Source organism: Scyliorhinus torazame, chromosome 7 (assembly GCF_047496885.1).
Source record: "Scyliorhinus torazame isolate Kashiwa2021f chromosome 7, sScyTor2.1, whole genome shotgun sequence".
NCBI lineage: Eukaryota > Metazoa > Chordata > Chondrichthyes > Carcharhiniformes > Scyliorhinidae > Scyliorhinus > Scyliorhinus torazame.
The window spans coordinates 59,698,923-59,718,972 of record NC_092713.1 but is presented as its reverse complement, the minus strand read 5'-3'; the positions used below and the strand labels follow the sequence as shown (position 1 = coordinate 59,718,972).

The 20,050-nt window shown below is 48.4% G+C and overlaps 1 protein-coding gene across 6 annotated transcripts in view; it reads left to right on the top strand.

Annotated features, from left to right (window-relative positions):
* The window catches only part of rnf220a (ring finger protein 220a), a 617,071-nt gene that overhangs the window by 494,636 nt on the left and 102,385 nt on the right, over positions 1-20,050 (top strand). For all 6 annotated transcript variants that reach the window (XM_072510766.1, XM_072510765.1, XM_072510764.1 and 3 more), the window contains exon 8: positions 6,438-6,576. In XM_072510766.1, coding sequence (XP_072366867.1) covers positions 6,438-6,576 — 139 coding nt within the window. The remainder of the gene's footprint in view (positions 1-6,437; positions 6,577-20,050) is intronic.

Genomic DNA, 20,050 nt, shown 5'->3' with positions numbered 1-20,050 from the left:
AACGAGGCTATGTGTTGACGCAGGTGTAAACACCGGAGTGTTTCACGCCGGCGTCAACGGGCCTCTTGGCCCGGTGATTCTGTAGCCCACAGGGGGCCAGAGTGCTCCGCGCTGCTCCAGCTGCCGTACGCGGCCCTGCACTGCTCGCCGCGGGTCCGCGCATGCGCGTGCCGGCTGCTTACGCCGAGCAACATGGTGGAGCCACACATCGGGCCTGCGCAGAAGAAGGTAGGCCCCCCCCAGATCGCGCGGGTCTGTCCGTTGTGGAGCCCCCCCCCCCCCCGGGAGACTGATCCCCCCCCACCAGGACGGGCACTGCAGCCGCGATACCGAGCTCTCGCCAGTTGGAACCATATGTGAACCACGCCGGTGGGATCTCGGCCGGTCGACCACGGAGAATCGTCGCGGGGGCCTCTTTAAATGGCCCCCCGACCGGTGTCGCGTCAACCACACACGTGCGACTGGCGCCGATTCTCCGGCCGCCGGAGAATCGCGTCCCGGCATCGGACCCGATCGAGGGTCTGAGGCCCCATTCTCCGCCCACGCGCCAAGAGCCATTTCAGCGTGGAGGCTCGGAGAATCCCGGCCCATGACTCCACACCTCACTGCTCTCACCTCTTGGGAGACCCTTTCCAGTATACCCAAGAGCATACTGCTGCTACTGTCACAAGCCAGCTCTGTCTGCACATCATTTTCACACTTCCAATGTGACAATCTCCTTACTTGCAGACCCTGGAGCACTCCTTTGTCTTCCCAGGATATCCACACTGCAACACTGTTTTACTCCTCTCACCTAACCAGACTCCCAACTACTATTAGAATCTAAGACACCTCTCTTCAACTCCAAAACCCAAGCTCACCCACACCATTACAGAACCTCCTACCTATCTGCAACATGAACTCCTACCATTTTCATGTGCGTCCTGGGCTTCAAGATAAGGTAAGACACAAAATGAGCACATAACTAAAAATACATAATAGTCAAGTTCACTAATTTACAGATTCCATGCAAGTATGGACATAATTTGAGGCAGAAAAGACTGCTTAAACTACCGTAAGAGTATGTCATAAAAACGCTTTCATTTATCCGATCATCATAAATCAGTGGTCCTGATATATTTTATATGGCATAAAGAAGCCTATCTTCTGACTCCATGTGAGTAATGACATTATTTCTATTAGTTATACAATATGTTTCCATATTTGAGTACCATATCCAGTCCATCATGCTTCAGATGTCTCACGCTGTCTAATGCAAATTTCTGTGTTACACTAAAAGAATGTTTGAAGAAACAAAAGCAGTAATTGTCAACGTGTCAATGAACGAAACATACCAAAATAAAAATGTTACAGAATCTTAATGGACATTCTCGCAAACCAAGCCAGGGTACATCAAGCTTGAGTAGCAGTTAATGCTTGATTGAACTCACCCTGTGTTTAATTAACATTAGTTGGGCTTTGTAACCTTAAAGGGGCACAGGCCTACACTTCAGCTGCTAAATGATGTATTGTGTTTGAATGAGGGGCTCCTGTAGTTAGAAAAGAGTGTATCCGATGATTTATTCTGCATGGTGAGATTCGGCCCAGCAGTTCTTTCTCAATTTTGCTGCTCTTTGCAGATCCCTTGGGTTCTTGGATTTATAGTTTTTAAAGAATTGCTATATTGTGTTTTAACTCCTTGTCAGCTAACCTGCTATTGTGCAGTCAAAGTCTCCTTACACTGCAGAGGGTGGGACTATTGGAAAAGAAAACATGCAATTTTAAAGAATTATTTTAATGCAAAATTGATATAGACCCCATTATAAAGCTGATACGGAGGGACATTAATAAAGGCTGTTATAAAGTGAGGACAGAACAGACCCTTGAAGTGGATGGCAAATCGTGGGACATGGCAGCCTGGCCGATTTAAATGGCTAGTTCTCGTTTGCTTCTGGAGTTTCATCTGAACCAGAGCAGATCAACTGTCAGGTTGGCGGTCAGGAGCAGGAATTTAGTGGCAGTAGGTCATAGCTGGAGTCCCGTGGGAGTGATGCCAGGCAGTGAGATAACGGAGGCGATTTGGGAGGCATTTTCTGGTTGCGATTAGGAGAGGAATATGGGGAAAGGGAGGCCTGAGGTTTCGTTGTGAGGCTTGGAAGAGTACATCTATCCCTGAATCATAAAGATACCTCTTCTTTTTAAACTGCTGTCCTTTGATCTGCCACCTGGGATGGCAGGATTATCTGATGAGAGATTAAGAGATTGGGTCTGTATTCCCTAGAGTTTTGAAGAGTGAGGGATGACCTCATTGAAACTTTAAAAATTCCTACAAGGTGTGACAGGGTCGAGTATAATAATAATAATTGCTTATTGCCACAAGTAGGCTTCAATGAAATTACTGTGAAAAGCCCCTAGTCACCACATTCCGGCGCCTGTTCGGGGAGGCCGGTACAGGAATTGAACCCACGCTGCTGGCCTTGTTCTGGATTACAAGCCAGCTGTTTAGCCCACTGAGATGTTTACCCTTGCTTATGAGTCTAAAACCAGTGGACATAATCTCAGGATAAGGGTTAGGCCATTTGAAACTAAGATGAGGAGAAATTTCTTCACTCAGAGGCTAGTGAACCTTTGGAATTATCTACCCCAGAGGGCTATGGAAGCTCAATAATTGAACATTTCAAAAAACAGAAATTAATAGATTTCTGGAGACTACTGACATCACAGGAAAGTATGTTGAAAGGTAGGTGATCAACTGCAGAGCAGTTTTGATGGGCTGAATAGCCTACTCCTGTTCCGATGATAGGTCTGACCCTACAGAGAAGCCATCACTGCTCCCCTGCTCATCCCTACAGCTAATATTATGGTTGACCATAATCCAGACGACATAATTGAGAAACTGACCTGCAAATTTAAACAGGACCCCAGCTGGCAACCTGTTCTACAGATCTACTATTCTCTGAGAAAAGAAGTGCTACCTAACAACACACTTAGTTTTGCCTGTTTGAAATTTAAAGCCAATTATTAATCCATTGCACTAGTTATATCAGAGGAGCTTCTTGTGAGTTAGCTTTTCAAATTCTTTCTGAAAGTACAGGTTTTAAAAAAATTAATTCATGGCATCACTGACTGGGCCCATCCCGAATTGCCCTTGAACCGTGTGGTTTGCTGGGCCATTTCAGAGGGCATTTAAGAGTCAACCACATTGCTGTGGATCATTGGACTTTTGCCTTTTTAAGAAGAAAATTACAATTAGGGGGCAATTTAGCGTGGCCAACCCACCTACCCTGCGCATCTTTGGGTTGTGGGGGTGAAACATACGCAGACACTGGGAAAGTGTGCAAACTTATATGGACAGTGACCCAGGGCAGTGATCGAACCCCGGTCCTCGGCGCTGTGAGGCAGCATTGCTAACTACTGCGCCACCGTACTGACCTACCCTTGGACCTTTTGTTCCAGATTTGTACTGAATTCAAATTTTACTATCTGCCATGGTGGAATTTGAACTCCAGAGCATCAATCTCTGTCTGTCTGCCTGTCTGTCTATCTCTCTCCCTGTCTGTCTGTCTCTCAATCTCTCTCTCTCTCTCTCTCTCCCTCCCTCCCTCTCACTCTCTCTCTCTCCTCCCTCTCTCTCTCTCTCTCTCCTCCCTCCCTCCCTCTCTCTCTCCTCCCTCCCTCCCTCTCTCTCTCTCTCTCTCTCTCTCTCTCTCTCTCTCCTCCCTCCCCCTCTTTTCCCACTAAGACTACTACTTTCCCACTACTTTCCAGCAACAATGCTGACTGTCTCTAATGATGCTTTATTGATCGCCTCCTGAATCAAAGCTTGTTCAGGCACAAGTCAGGAGTGTAGTGGAATATTCTCCACCTGCTTGAATGAGTGCAGATCCTACAACACTCAAGAAGCTTGACACCATCCAGAACAAAGCAGCCAGCTTGATTGGCACCCCATTCACCACCTTCAACATTAACTCCCTCTAACACCGCTGGAAGGCAGCAACAGTAGTACCACCTACACGATGCAATGCAGCAAGGCTCCTTCAACAGCACCATCCAAACCTGTGTTTTCTATCACCTAGAAGAACAAGAGCAGCAGATACATGGCAACATGGCTACTTCTAAGTTCCCATCCAAGCCACGCACCATCCTGACTTCCTATGCTATAGCCATACCTTCACTGTCTGGCCAAAATCCTAGAAATCCCTCCATAACAGCACTGTGAATGGCCAACATGACATGGACTGCAGTGGTTCAAGAAGGCAGTTCACCACCATCTTCTCAAGGGCAATTATGGACTGTCAATAAATGCTGGTTCAGCCAGTGACGTCCACATCCCATGAACGAATAAAAAGATATCTAAGTAGCAAGTGTCTTTTGCTACACCTTTCACCTCTTGCCTATTATTGAAGGCAGACTAATGGAGCTATAGTTAACTGGCTCTGCCTTATCAACCTTTTGAAAAATTGGACATACTAGCATCCTTTCAATCTGAGAAAATCATCCCAGATTCTTGAGAGCTATTAAAGGTAGAATGGGGCTTACATATCATACTTGTTTAAGGACTCTAGTTCCTTATTCTGTCAAGCACAATATATTGATGCTTTTTAACATTAGCAATCTTACAGTTGACAGCGCAAGTTATTCCTGTTAGTTTAACATTTTCAGAATAACACTGATGCAAAGAACTCATTTAATATCTCTGCTGTTTCCTGAGAGTCCTTTCCAATCTGTGCTAGAAAATCTTTTGACCAATATTAGTAGTCCATATGGAACAAGAGATGCAGTCCTAGTCATGCCCACATAGGTAAATAATTGCTGTGAAAGTAATGAAATGCAACAGGCATTGAATTGTAGAGCATAATATCCCACATATGACCTTTGTACAGCTCCAGACCAAAAAAATCATTACTTTTATTGGAATCAGCACCATTATCCATTATTTCACTTGTCAGAAATTGGTTTCAAATGATGTCAGAACATTGCCATTTTTCCTTAAAGTGTATAAGTCCATATCTGGATATCTTTTCTCTACTGTACCTCAGTCATCAAGTGAAATTAGGCCTTAATGACTTCAAAAATGTACGGAGAATTAAAGATAGAGTTATGGGTAATTTTTTGCTTCTCTCCTACAATGCACAACATTTTAAGGCTGGAGGAAAGCAACCTGTACCTACCAGTGTCATTTAATTAACGGCCTTTGTGTATTATTCAATTTACATTTATTCAATTTACAAAAATGTATCCAGATAAGGGTGTAAATATTCACAATTACTAACAGGAAAATTATAACATTCTCGCACAACATTTTACACAAACTTCTGCGGTATTATATAATTTATAATGTATCATAATGTAATAATATTGCCAAATTGCATATTTGTTGAATCAGCCTGCTGAAGTCGGGTGCAGTTTTCTTTCTTTGCATTAAATTAAAGCTAATTTAGTATCATTATTTTTCATTTGAACTCTATCTTAGGAATTATCACAAATTTCAGTGAATTTGCACCATGTACACAGTCCTACATTACTATTTCCTACTTCTAATGAAAATATTTAGTTTTCAAATTAAACACAAAAACTTGGAAGCTGAGTATAGACAATCCATAAAATCGCCCTTCAAGGCATACTAATCTCGAAGATATTTTGTTACTGCTAAGAGAATAATTTTGTGTTTGAACTTCCTTCAGGAATTGGGGATAAGAAACAGGACGCAAAACAAAAAATAGATGAGAAACATGTTTTTTGGGGGAAATGCAGGAAAGAACAAAATAATCTTTTGGCTGTAATTTGCATATTGGGCGAATTTGCTGCTTTACTCAAATGTCACTCCTTCGGAATTGCATTATAAGTATCAGCCGGGTCTAATGTCTACCTACGACTAAAATGAAAGCATCCGAAAATATTATGGCATACCTGTTAAATAGATCCCTATCATGTACATGTTCCTACAATTGTAAATAAAATTGCTAGAGTGTGCTATTCATTGATCAGTAAAAGATCATTTGGGGAAATCATGCTCAGGAAAACTAGCATTTCAAGTTGAGTAAATACATATTAAACAGATCTTAACTTTTTTTCAGAAAAGACCTGGAAGAGAATAAATTTGAAACAGTTTAATACAAGATTCTGAAGACAAGATAATCTTTAGCTGAATGAAAGGAATTGCAACATCAGTTTTTCTTGTTTGAGAAACAAATACATGATGGGCCCAATGACCACCTCCTGCACCGTAACAATTCTGTGATTCTGATTCTGTGATTCTTGTGTATTCTCACTGTGTTACTCTAAATATTTTTATTGAGTAATGTCATCAGTCTAACTGGATAAAAAGAGACACTTTTCTCTTCCAGTGGTTGCTTTTAAATAAAAAGAAAACGGAAAAGGTGTTAATTTTACGGAACCTAAAAGTGGTTGAAATGGTTAAAAGATTCATTACCATAACAATTTATTTTAATCCACAGAGAGATGGCTCTTATACAAATGATGATGAGTCAGTGGACATAGAAAATGAGAGTGCAAGTGGGAACAGGTTTGAAGAGTACGAATGGTGTGGGCAGAAGAGAATACGAGCTACAACTTTATTAGAAGGTGGCTTTCGAGGTATGCAATATTATGAAGGTTTTGTACACTGCTACTGTTAATTTTTAAATGTATCCGTGCAGAACTATTTTTCCCAATGTCTTTAAAAAACAATCCTTGGTGTAAATCATTTGTCAATATACATGTGTTGTAGGGGCAGGGTGTAGATGTGGTGGTGGAGAATGAAAGAGAAGCATTATAGTAGGATGGAAGGCAGGAAAGATTAAATGGCAACAGGATGGTGCAAGGTCAAAGGAACAAAAGATGGGTCCAGAAGAGGTGTAAATGGGAACAGCAGAATCATTATGAAAAGCTGCGGTCCAAAAAAATGGAGGCAAGGTTTATGGTTTGAATTAGGTGATGAAGCCAGAAGGCTGTAAAGTGTCTCATAGACAAATGAGTAAAAGCAGAAAATACTGGAAAAAGTCCGCAGGTCTGGCAGCGTCTGAGGAGGGAGAAACAGAGTTAACATTTTGAGTCCAATATGACTCTCCTTTGGAACTGAAGCGAGGCAGAAATGTGAAGAGTTTTATGCTGTTGAAAAGGGACGAGGGACAGGTGGAGCAAAATAGAAAGTCAGGGATAGGTTAGAAGACGGGGGAATTTAAATAACAATGGTGTCATGGAACACAAGACAAAGAGAGTGGTAAGGATAGGATTAAAATCTAAAGCTTTGCTCCAGAGTAGGTGGTAGTAGAAGAATAAGAGAACTCGCCAAGGCTCCTTAGACCGTATCTTCGTATCTTCCATACCCACGACCACTACCATCTAGAAGGACAAGGGCAGCAGGTACAAAGGAACACCATCACCTGGAAATTTCCCATCAAGCATCTCTTCGTCCTGACTTGGAAATATATATATATATATATATATATTTTAAAAATATATTTATTAAAGTTTTTTTAACACAATTTTTCACCCTTACAAACAAAGCCCCCCCCCCCCCGTAACAAAATAGAAAGAAAACGCACATAGCAAGAAATAAACATGGTAAAACGATATGTTACAGAGCTTTGTACACTGGATTCCTCCCGTACATGTCAGTTTTCCAGATCTTTCATGTGTTCTCTTGTTCACGTACCCCCCAGGCAGACACCCCCACCCCCCCCAAAACAAGACATCCATCCCCCCACCCGGGGTTGCTGCTGCTGCTGACCGACCTTCGTCTAACGCTCCGCGAGATAGTCTAGGAACGGTTGCCACCGCCTGTAGAACCCCTGCGCAGACCCTCTCAAGGCAAACGTTATCCTCTCCAGCTTAATGAACCCAGCCATGTCATTTATCCAGGTCTCCACATGGGGGGCTTCGCCTCCTTCCACATTAGCAAGATCCTTCGCCGGGCTACTAGGGACGCAAAGGCCAGAATGCCGGACTCTTTCGCCTCCTGCACTCCCGGCTCGTCTACTGCTCCAAATATTGCTAGCCCCCAGCTTGGCTTGACCCGGGCTTTCACCACCTGAGATATTGTTCCCGCCACTCCCCTCCAGAACCCCTCCAGTGCCGGGCATGAGCAAAACATATGGACATGGTTCGCCGGACTTCCTGAGCACCTCACACATCTGTCCTCTACAAAGAACCTACTCAGCCTCGCCCCCGTCAAGTGCGCTCTGTGAACCACCTTAAATTGTATCAGACTAAGCCTGGCACACGAGGAGGAGAAATTAACCCTACCTAGGGCATCGGCCCATAGCCCCTCCTCAATCTCCTCCCCCAGCTCTTCCTCCCATTTTCCCTTCAGCTCCTCTACTAACGCCTCCCCCTCTTCTTTCATCTCCTGGTATATTGCCGACACCTTGCCCTCTCCCACCCATACGTCCGAGATCACCCTTCCTTGAATTTCCTGTGCCGGGAGCAAAGGGAATTCCCTCACCTGCCGCCTCACAAACGCCCTCACCTGCATGTATCGGAAAGCATTTCCCAGGGGTATCCCAAACTTCTCCTCTAGTGACCCTAGGCTCGCAAACGTCCCATCAATGAACAGGTCCCCCATTCTTCTAATCCCCGCCCGATGCCAGCTCTGAAACCCCCCGTCCATCCTCCCCGGGACAAACCGGTGGTTATCACTGATCGGGGACCACACCGAGGCTCCCTTTGCACCCCTGTGCCGTCTCCACTGGCCCCAGATCTTTAGCGTTGCCGCCACCACCGGACCCGTGGTGTACCTTGACGGCGAGAGCGGCAGCGGTGCCGTCACCAGCGCCCCCAGGCTCGTTCCTTTGCAGGACGCCATCTCCAACCTCTTCCATGCCGCCCCCTCTCCCTCCATCACCCACTTACGGATCATTGCCACATTTGCTGCCCTGTAGTACCTCCCCAGATTCGGCAGCGCCAACCCTCCTCGGTCCCTACTGCGCTCCAAAAACCCTCTCCTTACCCCCGGGGTCTTATTCGCCCTCACAAACCCCATAATGCTCCTGCCTACCCTCTTGAAAAAGGCCTTGGTGATCACGATGGGGAGGCACTGAAACACAAAGAGAAACCTCGGAAGGACCACCATTTTGACCGACTGCACTCTACCCGCTAGCGAGAGCGGTAACATGTCCCATCTTTTGAAGTCCTCCTCCATCTGATCCACCAGTCTCGTCAGATTCAGTTTATGTAGGGCCCCCCAATTCCTGGCTATCTGGATCCCCAGGTACCGAAAGCTCCCCTCCGCCCTCCTCAGCGGTAGATCGCCTATCCCCCTTTCTTGGTCCCCTGCCTGTACTACAAAAAGCTCACTCTTCCCTACATTCAGCTTATAGCCCGAAAAATCCCCAAACTCCCTTAGAGTCTGCATGACCTCCACCATCCCCTCCACTGGATCCGCCACATACAGCAACAGGTCATCTGCATAAAGCGACACTCTATGCACCTCTCCCCCTTGGACTACCCCCCTCCATTTCCTAGACTCCCTTAATGATATGGCCAAGGGTTCAGTTGCTAATGCAAACAACAGGGGGGACAGGGGGCACCCCTGCCTCGCCCCATGGTACAGACAAAAATACTCCCACCTCCGCCGATTCGTAACCACACTCGCCACCGGGGTTCTGTAAAGGAGCTTAACCCAGCTAATAAACCCTCCCCCGAACCCAAACCTACGCAGCACTTCCCAGAGGTACTCCCACTCTACTCGGTCAAAGGCCTTCTCCGCGTCCATAGCTGCCACTATCTCAGCCTCTCTCTGCACCGATGGCATCATTATCACGTTTAAGAGCCGCCGCACATTGGTGTTTAGTTGCCTGCCCTTTACAAATCCCGTCTGGTCCTCGTGAATCACCCCCGGGACACAGTCCCCGATCCTCGTAGCCAGCACTTTTGCCAGCAACTTAGCATCCACGTTGACGAGCGAGATCGGCCTGTATGATCCACATTGCAGTGGGTTCTTGTCCTGCTTAAGGATCAAAGAAATCGTCGCCTCCGACATTGTCGGGGCAGTGTCCCTCCCTCCCTTGCCTCATTAAAGGTCCTCATTAGCAGCGGGGCCAACAGGTCTACGTACTTCCTGTAGAACTCCACCGGGAACCCGTCCGGTCCCGGGGCCTTCCCTGCCTGCATACTCCCCAAACCCTTGCTCAGCTGCTCCAACCCAATTGGTGCCCCCAAACCAGCCACCTCTTGCTCCTCCACCCTCTGGAATCTCAGTTGGTCTAGGAATCGTCTCATCCCCTCTTGCCCCGCTGGGGGCTGGGATCTGTACAGCTCCTCATAGAAGGCCTTGAATGCCTCATTTATTTTCGTCGCTCTCCGCACCGTAGCTCCCCTTCCATCCTTGACTCCACCTATTTCCCTCGCTGCCATCCTCTTACGGAGCTGGTGTGCCAACATCCGACTCGCCTTCTCCCCATACTCGTAGGTCGCCCTCTGCGCTTTCCTCCACTGTGCCTCTGCCTTCCCTGTGGTCAACAGATCAAACTCCGTCTGGAGACGTCGCCTTTCCCTAAGTAATCCCTCCTCAGGGGCCTCTGCGTATCTCCTGTCCACTCCTGAAATCTCCCCCACTAACCTCTCTCTTTCCATGCCCTCTATCTTCTCCCTATGAGCCCTGATGGAGATTAGCTCTCCCCGATCACCGCCTTCAGCGCCTCCCATACCACCCCCACCCGCACCTCCCCGTTGTCGTTGACCTCCAAGTACCTTTCGATACACTCCCTCACCCTCCCACACACCACCTCATCTGCCAGCAGTCCCACATCCAACCGCCACAGCGGGCGTTGGTCCCTCTCCTCTCCCAACTCCAGTTCCACCCAGTGCGGGGCGTGATCTGAAATGGCTATGGCCGAATACTCCGTTCCCTCCACTTTCGGGATCAGTGCCCTGCCCAAAACAAATAAATCTATCCGGGAGTAGGCTTTGTGCACGTGGGAGAAAAAAGAAAATTCCCTGGCCTGTGGCCTGGCAAACCTCCACGGGTCCACTCCTCCCATCTGATCCATAAACCCCCTAAGTACCTTGGCCGCCGCCGGCCTCTTTCCGGTCCTAGATCTGGAGCGATCCAGTGCTGGGTCCAACACCGTATTAAAATCCCCACCCATTATCAAGCTTCCTACCACCAGGTCCGGAATGCGCCCCAACATGCGCTTCACGAATCCGGCATCATCCCAATTCGGGGCGTATACATTTACCAATATCACCCACGTCGCCTGCAACTTACCGCTCACCATCACATATCGCCCTCCGTTGTCCACTACGATATTCTTGGCCTCAAACGACACCCGCTTCCCCACCAATATTGCCACACCTCTGTTCTTCGCGTCCAGCCCCGAATGGAATACCTGTTCTACCCACCCCTTTCTTAACCTGACCTGATCCGCCACCTTCAAGTGTGTCTCCTGGAGCATGACCACGTCTGCCTTCAGTCCCTTTAAGTGCTCAAACACTCGGGCCCTCTTTACCGGCCCATTCAGGCCCCTCACATTCCACGTTATCAGCCGGATTCCCCCCCCCCCCCCCCCCCGCCGACTAGCCATCTCCTTTTCTAGGCCAGTCCCATGCCCGCGCCGGGCATCACCCTCCAGCCCCCCAGATGGGAGACCCCCGCCCCGACCACCTCTTCTGTGTCCCATTCCCCTTCGGACAGTGCAGCAGCAACCCTTTTCCCCCCTCCCCCCCGCTAGACCCGTGTCTAGTTTTTTTGCTCCCCCCATAACACTCCGTAAGTCAGCTGACCCCGGCTTCCCCCGCCGTCCCATTGACCCCCCTGTGTGGTAATCTCCCAATCAGTCTGCGTTCCTCCATTCCCCCTCCCGCCTTTCTTCCCTAGCGTGGGAAAAAAACCACGCTTTCCTAAGCCTACCCCGCCCCCTCTGGCGCAGCTCCTGTCTCTTTTCCCCCATCGCCATCCCCCTCTCTCCCCCAGCCCGTGTAACATTTCCTGCGCGTGATTAACACCCTATATACAACAACCATCAAACATGCCCCCCACCCTCACAAACCCTCAGTTTGAGTCCAACTTTTCGGTTTGAATAAAGGTCCACGCCTCTTCAGGCGTTTTGAAATAATGGTGCTGATCCTTGTATGTAACCCACAATCGTGCTGGCTGCAGCATTCCGAATCTTACTCCTTTCCGGTGCAGCACCGCCTTGGCCCGGTTGAAACCCGCTCTCCTCTTTGCAAACTCCGTGCTCCAGTCCGGGTATATTCGGATCTCCGCATTGTCCCACCTGCTGCTCCGCTCTTTCTTGGCCCATTTCAAGACCCTCTCTCTGTCCGTGAAACGGTGAAACCTCACCACAATCTCCCTTGGCAGCTCGTTAGCCTTGGGCCTCCTCGCCAGCACCCGGTGTGCCCCATCCAGCTCCAAAGGCCTCGAAGGGGCCTCCGCACCCATCATTGACTCGAGCATCGTGCTCGCATATGCCCCGGCATTGGCCCCCTTCTCTCCTTCAAGGAGACCCAGGATCCGAAGATTCTTTCTCCTCGACCTGTTCTCCAGGTCTTCGAATCTTCCCGCCCACCTCTTGTGCAGCGCCTCGTGCTCCTCCACTCTCACCGCCAGCCACAAGATCTCGTCCTCGTTTTCATTGACTTTTTTCTGCACCTCCTGGATCTTTACCTCATGGGCCTTCTGGGTCATCCCTAGTCCTTCAATCGCCGACAACATAGGCGCCAGCATCTCCTTCCGCAGCTCCTTGAAGCAGCGCTTGATGAACTTTTGCAGCTCCGGCCCGCATTCCACTTTATCCCCGGCCGCCGCCATTTTGCTTTTCTCCCCTCGCTTCTCCCGCTGCTCCAATGCCGCTTTTTTGGCCGTTTCGCTTCTGGTCCGGTCCATAAACGGTGAAGGGGGACCTCACTCTTCCCTTCCCACACGGAAAGTCTTCAAAAAAATTCTGTTGGGCCTCTAGAGAGCCCGAAAGTCCGTAATAGCGGGAGCTGCCGAATCGTGCGGCTTAGCTCCGTATATAAGTCACTTGGAAATATATTGCCGTTCCTTCATTGTCGCGGGGTGAAAATCCTGGAACTACCAGTACTAACAGTACTGTGGGTGTATCTATACCACAGGGGCTGCAGCAGTTCAAGAAGGCAGCCCACCACCAACTTCCAAGGGCAATTAGAGATGGGCAATGAATGGTGGCCCAGCCAGCAAAGCCCACATCTAGTAAAACAAGTTTTAAAAAAGAATAAAGTTGAGCACTGTCTGAAAGCAAAACATTTGAATGTGTTATTAGCAGGGAAAGGGTCAGTGTCGTCTGAAAGCAAAAGCATGAGAACAAGATACAAACTGGCACTTGGGGGAAAATCAAATCAAAATGGAGGACAGAGTTCATGGTCTGAAGTTGTTGAACTCAATGTTGAGTCCAGAAGGCTTATTCGGAAGGTGAGGTGCTCTGTCTAGAGCTTAAGTTGAGCTTTATCGGAAGTGTAAGAGGCTAATTGCAGAGAGGCATTTTGTTTTTATTTCAGATTTCCAGTATCGGCAGTATTATATTTTCATATAATCGACTGCTGTGTTTGATAGTTTGCGATTAGATCCCCCCCCCCATCCCCCGCAAGTGGTTCAGAATTTGCCCTCCATCCATCTTTCAACACAAACAGGGCTGTTAACTCATGAGTATCTCCAACAGAACCAAAAGATCAGGAGCTTGATACTGCCAGCAGCAGAATCCCAAAGTCAGAGAATGTTTACCTACTGGGGCATTTCAACACGAGGGCGGGCATGGAACAAGGGGAATGGCCCTTCTGCCTTGGACATCATGGCCTGGGAAAGATGAATAAGAATGGACAGAGACTACGTGGGCTTTGCTATATAACTAATACCTTTGATAACAAATCGTGCCATTGGAGTTTGCTGCTTATGAGGATTGGGGAAGTGGAGACAATGAATGATTTCAAAAGGAAATTGGATGGGTACTTGAGGGAAATAAACTTGCAGAACTATGGCGATAAGAGTGGGGGAATAGGACTGACTAGATTGCACAGCCAGAATGGACTTGATGGGCTGAATAGCTCCTTTTGTGCCATTATGGCTTGAAGACAAGGGTCGAGCAGAAACAAAATGCTCAACTGGCCGAGGAAAGGGCCCAGAGAAAACAAAAGGCAGTAAACAGAGGCCACTTGAAGTAGAGTAAAGAATTAAAATGACAAGTGACCAGAAGTTAGGAGTCATGTTTGCAGACTAAATGGAAGTATTCTCAAAACAGTCACCCAAACTGCATTGGTCTCTCCAGTCTAGAGAAGTTTGTGTCATGAGCAGTGAATGCAATATGCTGTGTTTTTAAAAAAAATGTATTTTATTCGAAAAGAATTTCGGCCAAACAAAACGGTACAATTTTTTTTCCCCCTTTTACAACAATAAAACAATATAAATAAATAATAGTGACCGTTTTTAACAAATAAATAAATATATAAACTAAATGGCAACTGCCATAACAAAATATTAACTCTCCCAAATAATAAAGTCAAACAAGCCAATATACATATCCAAGTAAAAATATCCATACAAAAACACCCCTGAGGACCCACCCGAGCCCCCCCCCCCCCCCCCCCCCCCCGGGTTGCTGCTGCTACTTTCCCAGTTCCTTTATCGTTCTGCGAGATAGTCAATGAACGGTTGCCACCGCCTGGTGAACCCTTGAGCCGAACCTCTTAGTGCGAACTTTATCCGTTCCAGTTTTATAAACCCTGCCATGTCGTTTATCCAGGCCTCCACGCTCGGGGGTTTAGCTTCCTTCCACATTAACAATATCCTTCGCCGGGCTACTAGGGACTAAACGTTCCAGGATTTAGATGTTTCAGGCGGGATAGAGGGGGATGTAAAAGGGGAGGCGGAGTTGCGCTACTTGTTCAGGAGAGTATCACAGCTATACAGCGAGAGGACACCTCAGAGGGCAGTGAGGCTATATGGGTAGAGATCAGGAATAAGAAGGGTGCAGTCACAATGTTGGGGGTATACTACAGGCCTCCCAACAGCCAGCGGGAGATAGAGGAGCAGATAGGTAGACAGATTTTGGAAAAGAGTAAAAACAACAGGGTTGTGGTGATGGGAGACTTCAACTTCCCCAATATTGACTGGGACTCACTTAGTGCCAGGGGCTTAGACGGGGCAGAGTTTGTAAGGAGCATCCAGGAGGGCTTCTTAAAACAATATGTAAACAGTCCAACTAGGGAAGAGGCGGTACTGGACCTGGTATTGGGGAATGAGCCCGGCCAGGTGGTAGATGTTTCAGTAGGGGAGCATTTCGGTAACAGTGACCACAATTCAGTAAGTTTTAAAGTACTGGTGGACAAGGATAAGAGTGGTCCGAGGATGAATGTGCTAAATTGGGGGAAGGCTAATTATAACAATATTAGGCGGGAACTGAAGAGCATAGATTGGGGGCGGATGTTTGAGGGCAAATCAACATCTGACATGTGGGAGGCTTTCAAGTGTCAGTTGATAGGAATACAGGACAGGCATGTTCCTGTGAGGAAGAAAGACAAATACGGCAATTTTCGGGAACCTTGGATGACGAATGATATTGTAGGCCTCGTCAAAAAGAAAAAGGAGGCATTTGTCAGGGCTAAAAGGCTGGGAACAGACGAAGCCTGTGTGGCATATAAGGAAAGTAGGAAGGAACTTAAGCAGGGAGTCAGGAGGGCTAGAAGGGGTCATGAAAAGTCATTGGCAAATAGGGTTAAGGAAAATCCCAAGGCTTTTTACACTTACATAAAAAGCAAGAGGGTAGCCAGGGAAAGGGTTGGCCCACTGAAGGATAGGCAAGGGAATCTATGTGTGGAGCCAGAGGAAATGGGCGAGGTACTAAATGAATACTTTGCATCAGTATTCACCAAAGAGAAGGAATTGGTAGATGTTGAGTCTGGAGAAGGGGGTGTAGATAGCCTGGGTCACATTGTGATCCAAAAAGACGAGGTGTTGGGTGTCTTAAAAAATATTAAGGTAGATAAGTCCCCAGGGCCGGATGGGATCTACCCCAGAATACTGAAGGAGGCTGGAGAGGAAATTGCTGAGGCCTTGACAGAAATCTTTGGATCCTCGCTGTCTTCAGGGGATGTCCCGGAGGACTGGAGAATAGCCAATGTTGTTCCTCTGTTTAAGAAGGGTGGCAGGGATAATCCCGGGAACTACAGGCCGGTGAGCCTTACTTCAGTGGTAGGGAAATTACTGGAGAGAATTCTTCGAGACAGGATCTACTCCCATTTGGAAGCAAATGGACGTATTAGTGAGAGGCAGCACGGTTTTGTGAAGGGGAGGTCGTGTCTCACTAACTTGATAGAGTTTTTCGAGGAGGTCACTAAGATGATTGATGCAGGTAGGGCAGTAGATGTTGTCTATATGGACTTCAGTAAGGCCTTTGACAAGGTCCCTCATGGTAGACTAGTACAAAAGGTGAAGTCACACGGGATCAGGGGTGAACTGGCAAGGTGGATACAGAACTGGCTAGGCCATAGAAGGCAGAGGGTAGCAATGGAGGGATGCTTTTCTAATTGGAGGGCTGTGACCAGTGGTGTTCCACAGGGATCAGTGCTGGGACCTTTGCTCTTTGTAGTATATATAAATGATTTGGAGGAAAATGTAACTGGTCTGATTAGTAAGTTTGCAGACGACACAAAGGTTGGTGGAATTGCGGATAGCGATGAGGACTGTCTGAGGATACAGCAGGATTTAGATTGTCTGGAGACTTGGGCGGAGAGATGGCAGATGGAGTTTAACCTGGACAAATGTGAGGTAATGCATTTTGGAAGGGCTAATGCAGGTAGGGAATATACAGTGAATGGTAGAACCCTCAAGAGTATTGAAAGTCAAAGAGATCTAGGAGTACAGGTCCACAGATCACTGAAAGGGGCTACACAGGTGGAGAAGGTAGTCAAGAAGGCATACGGCATGCTTGCCTTCATTGGCCGGGGCATTGAGTATAAGAATTGGCAAGTCATGTTGCAGCTGTATAGAACCTTAGTTAGGCCACACTTGGAGTATAGTGTTCAATTCTGGTCGCCACACTACCAGAAGGATGTGGAGGCTTTAGAGAGGGTGCAGAAGAGATTTACCAGAATGTTGCCTGGTATGGAGGGCATAAGCTATGAGGAGCGATTGAATAAACTCGGTTTGTTCTCACTGGAACGAAGGAGGTTGAGGGGCGACCTGATAGAGGTATACAAAATTATGAGGGGCATAGACAGAGTGGATAGTCAGAGGCTTTTCCCCAGGGTAGAGGGGTCAATTACTAGGGGGCATAGGTTTAAGGTGAGAGGGGCAAAGTTTAGAGTAGATGTACGAGGCAAGTTTTTTACGCAGAGGGTAGTGGGTGCCTGGAACTCACTACCGGAGGAGGTAGTGGAGGCAGGGACGATAGGGACATTTAAGGGGCATCTTGACAAATATATGAATAGGATGGGAATAGAAGGATACGGACCCAGGAAGTGTAGAAGATTGTAGTTTAGTCGGGCAGTATGGTCGGCACGGGCTTGGAGGGCCGAAGGGCCTGTTCCTGTGCTGTACATTTCTTTGTTCTTTGTTCTTTGACTCAAAGGCCAAAACATCAGCCTCTCTCGCCTCCTGCACGCCCGGCTCTTCTGCAACCCCGAATATAGCCAACCCCCAGCTTGGCCCGACCCGGACCCCCACCACCTTCGAAAGCACATTTGCCACCCCCACCCAGAACCCATGCAGTGCCGAGCATGACCAAAACATGTGGGCGTGGTTCGCTGGGCTTCTCGCGCATCTCCCGCACCTATCCTCTACCCCGAAAAATTTACTGAGCCTTGCTCCAACCCGTATTTTTCCATCAGCGCTCCCAGACTCGCAAACGTCCCGTCTAGGAACAGATCCCTCAGTTGCACAATCCCTGCTCTCTGCCATGTTCTAAATCCCCCATCTATTCTCCCCGGGACAAACCTATGATTATTCCTTATCGGGGACCGCACCGAGGCACCCGTCATTCCCTTATGCTGTCTCCACTGCCCCCAAATTTTCAGCATTGCCACCACCACTGGACTTGTGGTGTATTTCTTCGGGGAGAACGGCAACGGCGCCGTCGCCATTGCTTGTAGGCTGGTTCTTTTACAGGACGCCATTTCCAGTCTCTTCCACGCCGCTCCCTCCCCTTCTCCCATCCACTTACACACCATTGAGATATTGGCGGCCCAATAATAATCACTTAAGCTCGGCAGTGCCAGTCCCCCCCTATCCCTGCTACGCTGCAAAAACCCCCTCCTCACTCGGGGTCTTCCCAGCCCACACAAAGCTCATAACACTCTTCTCAATTGTTTTGAAAAAAACCCTCGTAACCATCACCGGGAGGCACTGGAACACAAACAGAAATCTCGGGAGGACTACCATTTTGACCGCCTGCACCCTGCCCACCAGTGACAGGGACACCATGTCCCATCTCTTAAAATCCTTCTCCATCTGTTCCACCAATCTTGTTAAATTAAGCCTATGTAGGGTTCCCCAGTTCCTGGCTATCTGGATCCCTAAGTACCGGAAATCTCTTGTTACCCTCCTCAGCGGTAAATCATCTATTCCCCTGCTCTGCTCCCTCGGATGCACCACAAACAACTCACTCTTCCCCATATTCAATTTGTACCCCGAAAATTCCCCAAACTCCCTGAGTGTCCACATTATCTCAGGCATCCCCTCCACTGGGTCCGCAACATACAGCAATAGATCATCTGCATACAATGATACCCGGTGTTCTTCTCCTCCCCTGAGTACTGCCCTCCACTTCCTAGAGCCCCTCAGTGCTATGGCCAGCGGCTCAATTGCCAATGCAAACAGTAATGGAGACAGGGGACACCCCTGTCTTGTCCCTCTATAAAGACGGAAGTAGTCGGACATCTGCCTGTTTGTGATCACACTTGCCACCGGGGCCCTATATAGCAGCTGTACCCATCCAGTAAACCCCTCTCCAAAGCCAAATCTCTTCAACACTTCCCATAGGTAGTCCCACTCCACTCTGTCAAATGCTTTCTCAGCGTCCATCGCCACCACTATCTCCGCCTCCCCCTCCGGCGGGGGCATCATCATCACCCCTAGCAACCTCCGTATATTCGTGTTCAGCTGTCTCCCCTTAACGAACCTAGTTTGATCCTCGTGGACCACCCCCGGGACACAATCCTCTATCCTTGTCGCCATCACCTTGGCCAGGAGCTTAGCATCCACGTTCAGGAGGGAAATAGGCCTGTAAGACCCGCACTGCAGCGGGTCTTTTTCCTTCTTTAAGAGTAGCGATATCGTCGCCTCCGACATAGTCGGGGGCAACTTCCCCCTTTCCCTGGCCTCATTAAAGGTTCTCGTTAAAAGCGGGGCCAGTAGGTCCATGTATTTCCTATAAAATTCCACCGGGAACCCATCCGGTCCCGGGGCCTTCCCCGCCTGCATGCTCCCAATCCCCTTTACCACCTCCTCCACCTCAATCCGTGCTCCCAGTCCCGCCCTCTCCTGCTCCTCCACCTTCGGGAATTCCAGCCGATCTAGGAAATGCATCATTCCCTCCTTCCCTTCCGGGGGCTGAGCCTTATACAGCCTCTCGTAGAATGCCTTAAACACCCCGTTCACCCTCTCCGCTCCCCGTTCCATCTCACCTTCCTCAACCCTCACCCCACCTATCTCCCTCGCCGCTCCCCTCTTCCTCAGTTGTTGGGCCAGTAACTGGCTCGCCTTCTCTCCATACTCCTACTGTACTCCCTGTGCCCTCCTCCACTGTGCTTCTGCCTTGCCCGTGGTCAGCAGGTCAAATTCCATATGTAGCCTTTGTCTTTCCCTGTACAGTCCCTCCTCCGGAGCCTCTGCATATTGCCTGTCTACCCTCAGAAGTTCTCTCAACAGTTGCTCCCTTTCTTTGCTCTCTTGCTTCCCTTTATTGGCCCTTGTGGATATCAGTTCCCCTCTGACCACTGCCTTCAGCGCCTCCCAGACCACTCCCACCTGGACCTCTCCGTTATCATTAAGCTCCAGGTACCTTTTGATACACCCCCTCACCCTTAGACATACCCCCTCATCCGCCAACAACCCCATATCCAATCTCCAGAGTGGGTGCTGCTCCTTTTCCTCTCCTACCTCTAAATCTACCCAATG